Source organism: Selaginella moellendorffii, unplaced genomic scaffold, assembly GCF_000143415.4.
Source record: "Selaginella moellendorffii unplaced genomic scaffold, v1.0 SELMOscaffold_3, whole genome shotgun sequence".
In the NCBI taxonomy this organism is placed as follows: Eukaryota; Viridiplantae; Streptophyta; class Lycopodiopsida; order Selaginellales; family Selaginellaceae; genus Selaginella; species Selaginella moellendorffii.
In genome coordinates this window covers 3,799,484-3,806,424 of record NW_003314264.1, presented here as the reverse complement: position 1 = coordinate 3,806,424, position 6,941 = coordinate 3,799,484, and the positions used below count along the sequence as shown (strand labels likewise).

Below are 6,941 nucleotides of genomic sequence, written 5' to 3'. Positions count from 1 at the left end.
TGAAGTCATCAACATCATCTTTCATCTGGTCTCCAGATTGTGAGCGGGCGTTCGTGGATCTCAAAGAGCTATTGACGACTCTTCTGGTTTTGGCATATCCTGACTACACTCGACCTTTTATTTTGCGCGTGGATGCTTCTGACATTGGTCTTGGAGGTGTGTTGATGCAAGAGAGCTCGAGTGTGCCTGGTCAGTGCCATCCCATTGCATACATAAGCTGTACATTACAACCAGCAGAGATGAACTACTCCACGACAGAGAAGGAGTGTTTAGCAGCAATCTGGGGTTTCGAGAAACTTCATGCATATCTACATGGTTCTCAGACGTTACTTGAAGGTGACCATGCTGCTGTTACTTCATTATTGAAGCGGAAGAACCTGGTTGGTCGTATGGCTCGATGGGCTTTGAAGCTTCAGATATATGATTTTGATGTTGTTCATCATCCAAGGAGTTCTATGGCTGATGCTGATGCCCTTTCTCGAGCTCCTCTTCCTTCTCCACTCACTTCTCATGTTTCTGACGAACCTATTGTTCCAGCATTTGTGGATTTTCTAGATGAGGATTCTGTGCTGTCGGCGGTTGCTGTCCTTGACGTTTAGTGTCCACAGGGTGCAGAGCAAGATCTACCTTCTCTTGATGAGGTTCGCGAGGCTCAAAAGATTGAGCCGTGGATTCGAAGGCTTTGAGATGGGTTTGAAAATCTTGCATCACTTGCTGATGACTTGCCTTTCCGGCATTTACATTCTCAATATCGCCTTGAAGATGGCCTTCTTTATTTTGTGGGGACGGATCCTGATGATCATTTACGGCTAGTGGTGCCTTCGGTGTTTATTCCGCGGTTTCTCCATGCCTACCATGATTCTCCTATTTTAGGTGGGCATATAAGACACCGTCGTGTCACCGAGAAGCTGCACAGGTCTTTCTATTGGCCAGAGATGCGATGTGATATTATCCAGTATGTGCGTAGCTGCGTTTGGTGCCAAGCTTGTAATACTCCCCCTCGTGCTGCGGAAGGACAGTTGGAGTCAATTGCGATTTCCCGTCCGTTTGAGTTAGTGGCGTTTGATCTTATAGGACCTTTTCCACAGTCGATTGTTGGCAATGAGTATGTTATTATTACTTCTGACTACTTGACTCGTTGGGTGGAAGTTGGTGCTCTTGCTAGCGCCTCTGCAACTACTGTTGGATACTTCCTCCTCAATCGAGTGGTGTTCCAGCATTCTTGTCCAGAGCGGATTCTTTTAGATAATAGTCCCGCATTTATGGTTGAGGCATTTCATGTTTTGATGTCTCGATTGGGGATATGCCACACTTTCACGAGTGCTTATCATCCACAATCAGATGGTCTGGTGGAATGGCTTGTTCGGACATTCAAAGGGATGATTGTGAAGTATGTGAACTTTTAGCATTCGGATTGGGATGGTTATTTGTTGTCTCTTCGGTATGCATATGTTATAAGGGTGCAGAGTTCTGTTGGTACTTCACCATATAAACTCCTATATGGTCATGATCCAATATTACCAATGGAATTGGGTTTACCTTCGCGATTGCTACGAGCTGCCGATGCTAGATCATGGGATTAGTATTTGACGAGCATTCTTCCACTTGTCCGAGCAGAGTCTGCCGAACACTTAGGCCGCGTACAAGTGGGACAACAACGGCGCTACAACTTCCATCATTGTCCACATGCGGAGTACAAAGTGGATGATTTGGTGTTAATCCGTTTTCCCCATCTTACGGTACATGGTTTATCTAAGGGGCTTTTTGCTCAATGGAAAGGACCGTATCAGGTGTTGCGGCAAGTTGGACCACAAGTTTATGAGGTTCGGCATGATGTTCAGCAAGCCAATCCTTCAGAGATTGTGCATGTGCAGCGGCTGAAACGCTTCGTACAAAGGGATCATGAGGAGTTAATACCACCTACAGATCCACCGATGCTTCCTCTTAACGTTCCTCTGGATCCCGGCCCATCTTCAAGAGAACTCTGATGGTCTTCCATTATTTCGAGAGGAGGGGGTGATGTGAGGGCCAAGTGTACGGTTACGATGCCATATACTAATATTAGTGTAGTGGGATTTTGGTAGCTGTCGGATTGGTTTCAATCTAGACCACTCGCTCCTGTATATAAACTAGGGTTTTTGGGTTAATTAATATACACATTTCTATATTCCCTTTCCATATTCCAAGCACTCACAACATCTCTTTTTTAAAATCTTATATGTGAAGCGTTTGCTGGAAATGAGAAAAACTACTTCGTGTAGTTAGAAGTAAACCAAAGCCCCATACTCCATCACAGTTGAAACTTATTTTAATTTAGCCTCCAATTGGATGATGTGGCAAATGGCGTGCTGCTCCCAAAAGAACTTCTGAAGGAAGATTGCAAGTCATTGCACAAAATACTTTTATTTTTCTGATGAAAGCATTTAAAGTTTCATCCTATAACTATAGACATTCCTTAGTCTTGGCTCTCCAAATCCAAGGAATGGTTAGTCAGCCAGCTAGAAGAACACTTGGCAAGTCTGGGTTTACAGCTTGGCAAAGTCAGTCAGCCCTAATCGCCTCATCACCTAACAGACAGAGAGTGAGCATGCAAAGCTCAATAAACATGATCCAAGCAACAGCAAGCCAAATTAGCATGTTAAAACTTGAATAAGCTAGCAAGCATACATTGAGGAAAACAATCACTGAGTCAAAGGACCCAAGTACTCCCCTTCCCCAGGCTCGTGAGACCCTGTTTCATATAATTGTTAGGTGAATCAAGCACATAAATATACTCTGTTCTTGTTTAGACAGTTCTCTATCTTGGACAAGGATTGCAAATTCCCATTTCTTCCCGGTTCTTTACCATCAACAAACCTCAAGGGGTTAGTTTATAAATTATAAACATGTTTATAAATGAATATCAAGGTTTAGTGTTTAGATATAAGAAATCATAAATTAAATAGCTAACTCTAAATGAATACTAAGTAAAATTTAATAATATTTCAAAATGGTTTCTTCCCCGCGCTAGGGCTGTTGCTTCCACACTGTGACAGCGATGGCGTTCTCTTCCTTCCACGTCAAGAAAAGGCCAATGTCACCACGCCGGAGGCCCCATCCAGGTTTGTAGCGCTTGAGCAGCGCCTGAATGTCGTCCACGACCTCGGATTTCAGGGGCTTGGGCACGAATGCCTCGCGTTGCATCGCCAGGTTCCATTTTTCTGGCGGCCGTGCACCCGCAGCGGGATCGTCATCGCAGCCTAGCGCCGCCACGATTCGCCTACCGGCGACGCGCTCCAGCATCATCCTCTCGCCGCTCGTCCTGGGGAAGCTGCTGTCGAGGGATTCGAAGAACACGGAGTAGAATCGCTGCGCCTCGGCGAAGCGCGTCAAGAATTGAGGAGAGGAGAGGTCCACCTCGTCCTCCACCACGATCACGACCTTCGGGTTTACGGCCCGGGCTAGAACAGCGAGGGGGCGGCCGTGGCGCTGGTGCTGGAAGAAATTCATGGCATTCACGATGAGCACCTCGTTGCTCCGGGTCTCCAGCATTGCCGGATCGATCTCCTCCGTCTCCACGGCGGCGAGCACCGAGAACTCGAAGGGGATTCCCATGAGCCGAGCGAATTTCTCTAGCCGGTGAGTGATCTCTCTCATGACTTGCTCGGAGCTCTCTTCCTCCTCTCTGGAGCTAAGACGCAGCGTTGTGACCCGCAGGTGTGGAGGATGCTCGGCTCTCATCGCCAGCGCCTCGAAGAGCGTCGGCCACTGGGTACAAAAGGTGTTGCTCACGTCCACAATGTGGACACTCCGCTCGCCCTCGAGCGCTTCCAGGATGGCTCCGTTGGCCGCCACCATCCCCACCGTCATCCAGGGGCTCAGCTCCTGGAACTTGAGCACCATCTTCTTCATCGACGCGAAGGAGTGGCTCTTGGCGGCGGCGCTGCACAGGCTCCGGTAGTGCTGGCTGCCTCTTCTCGTCAGCTTTGCGAAGAGGGCCTGGAGGAATGCCGACGCGAGCCTTTGCTCCGTGTTGCCGTATGGAGAGGAGAGCTCGTTTAGCACCCACATGAGATACTGGACTCTCGGGCCATCTTTCTCGTCCACTGCCTTTGCGCATTCTTGCAGGAGCTCTGGAGCCCAGTTGGTGCTGCTGCTTGATCCGGCCGTGTCGACGGAGTTCGCGATGAACTTTTGGAAGCAACCAGAGAGGTCCGTGTCGATGCTTTTCCCAAACTCTAAGTTGTTTTGCTCATCGCTCTTCTGTTCCAGGGATCTCTTCTTGCTGCTGCTGGCAGCCATTGATCTAGTACGGTTGTCTTCTGCTCTTGGTGGCATCATCGCCTCAGACGAAGATAGTTGGCTGGCTCAAGAAATCTATCCATGCTATAATCTAAAGCTGTGACCGAGAGAGGTACTTAACTCGACAATCGTCTTTGTAAGCTCGCCGCGTCTGCCAGCACCATATTTTTCCTTTTCTCAGGTCTTAAGCATGAACTGATGAGGGGACGGAAGATTCAATTCGGCGATCAACAGCGTGTTGACGACGAGCCGGCCCCTCCACGTGGAGGAGTTTTCACGTTTTACGGTAGACTTTATCGACAATGCCAATCATGTAATCACTTGTTGAGCAGGGCCATAGCGGCAAAAATATGGAAAACTCTCAAGGATTACCTCAGCTGTGTCGCGAATCTCAAACACCACCAAAGTTTTGGCCTGTCGGTCTTCTCCGGGGAGCTTTCAAAGGGGTGATACGTCCTCTTTGCGCACTGTTTCATGTCCATGCCTGACACAAACAGTGTTTGTCTTTGTTTCCAGAGCTCTCCATCAAAACACAACGCTGGCTGCTAGAACATAAGTCGACGAGTCTGTCGATGCTGTATCCAGGGCATTTCCCACTGTTCCTCGAGCTTCAAGCGCGCTGTGGCCACGGCATCTGCAAGCCGCGAGCAGGCATCTCCATTCCACATCGCTCGGCTCGAAAGGCATGCTGCTGATGAGGTCCGTCGCGTCTTGGAACCGCCCAGCTCGCGTCAAGAGATCCAGCATGCAACTGTAGTGCTGCTTGGAGTAGTCAAGGCCAAAGTCAGACTTGATCGAGCCAAAGCACTGCCGTCCAGATTCCACGTCTCCTTTGCGGCTGCAAGCGACCAACACCGACACGAAGCAAACCAGCCGGGGGTTCGTGACCATCACAAGTCTGTAATACAAATCCACCACCTTTTCAAAATGCCCATTCTGGGCATATGCTAGAAGCATGGTGCTCCAACTTGCTTCTTCGTGCTCGGGCATTGCGGAAAACAGCCGCTCCGATTCTGCCACCTGGCCGTTGTATCCGTACACGGCCAGCATCTGCGTCCACGTGTCGGAATCTCTGGTCTGCAAGTGATCAAAATGGTGTTTGCTCTTGTGAAGATGCCGAATGTGGGCATATGCTTTAAACATCTCATGGTTGCGAACGGCATCGTCAACTTGCTCGAAGTACTGAGAATCTATGCAGATGAAATGCCCGTGTTGAGACAATCCTGCCTCCAGTAGACACCACGATTCTATCGTCTTCTCGGGAATTTTATCATAGATACTCTTGGCATCTTCCAGGAGTTCCTTTCTGGCAAATGCCCCTAGTATGATGTGGAACGCGGCCAAGTTTCTCTCGGGCATTTCACCAAACAGGTGCCTGGCCTCTCTGATGCTATCGCTTTGTGTGTACATCGACAGCATTGTCAACCATGAAACCAGATTGCGGTAGTGCATGGAATCGAACACCTGCTTTGCCTCTAGGATGTGAGGGGTGCCGGCATAGCCAGCAAGAACCGTGTTGTACGACGCCACACGTACATACGGACACAAGTCCATCATTTGTTTGGCCTCTTGAAGATGCCCGCATTGGACATATGCAGACGCCATTGCGTTCCAGCAAATGGTATCCTTTTCGGGTATCTGGTCAAACAAGGCTTTTGCAATATCAAGATACCCGTATTGGGAATAAGCTACCAGCAAGGTGGTCCACGATACACAGTCCCAAGCTGGCATTACAGATAGTACATGTTTTGCCTGTATGAGATAACCACTTTCTGCATAGGCTGATACCATTGAGTTCCAAGATACCAAGTTCAGCTCGGGCATTGCATCAAAAACGCTTTTGCAAAGACCAAAATCACCGTGACAGACACAAGCAGCCATAAGCACATTCCATGACACTAAATTGTGTTGTGGCATGCAATCAAACAGTAGCTGAGTGTATTTCACATTCCCCACTTGGGCATAAGCTGATAAAAGTGTGGTATATGATACAAGGTCTCGTTCGGGCATTTCTCCTAGCATTTTCTCAAGTTCATCCACAAGCCCTTTTGTTTCATATGCAGCTAACATAATGTTATAGGTAATGACGTTCCACTCTGGCAATACATTGTAAAGTTTCTTTGTATCTTCAATATGCCCCTTCTGGGCAATTTCCGAAAGAGCTGTGTTATATGAAACTATGTCGTACTGAGGCATGATTTTAAAGATGGAAGTCGCACTGCCTAAGTCGCCGTTTTGAGCGTAAGCCCAGAGCAGTGCATTCCATGTCACGAGATTTCTGTTAGTCATCTTGTCAAACATTCTCCGGGCTTGTGTGACAAACCCATTTTGGGCATATCCCACAAGAAGCGTCGTCCAGGAGAGAAGATTCCAACAAGGCATAGAATCAAAGAAGACCTTTGCTTCACCAAGATTTCCGGTGTGGGTGTATGCTGCAAGCATTACGTTCCAGAGCGCTATGTCCCTTCGTGGAATCTCCTCAAAGATCCTTTTACATTCTTTGAGATTCCCAGACTGGGCACTTGCGGCCAGCAGCGTGGTCCAGGCAAGAAGATTCCACTCGGGCATTGCATAGAGAATCTTCTCTGCTTGTGCAATATGCCCATTCCGGGCATATGCTTTCAGTAAGGCCACCTGGTCATTCATTTAGAATCGACCGA

The 6,941-nt window shown here is 48.3% G+C and overlaps 2 protein-coding genes across 2 annotated transcripts; both read right to left on the bottom strand.

Annotated features, from left to right (window-relative positions):
* Positions 1-2,935: 2,935 nt before the first annotated feature.
* Positions 2,936-4,320, bottom strand: LOC9655446 (protein SHORT-ROOT). Its single transcript, XM_002963403.2, has one exon. The coding sequence runs from the start codon at positions 4,318-4,320 to the stop codon at positions 3,007-3,009; it is 1,314 nt and encodes a 437-aa protein (XP_002963449.1). The 3' UTR covers positions 2,936-3,006.
* A 486-nt stretch (positions 4,321-4,806) lies between these two features.
* LOC112344212 (pentatricopeptide repeat-containing protein At4g02750-like) lies at positions 4,807-6,927 on the bottom strand. Its single transcript, XM_024668525.1, has one exon. It carries the CDS (start codon positions 6,925-6,927, stop codon positions 4,807-4,809), a length of 2,121 nt encoding a protein of 706 aa, XP_024524293.1.
* Positions 6,928-6,941: the final 14 nt, after the last annotated feature.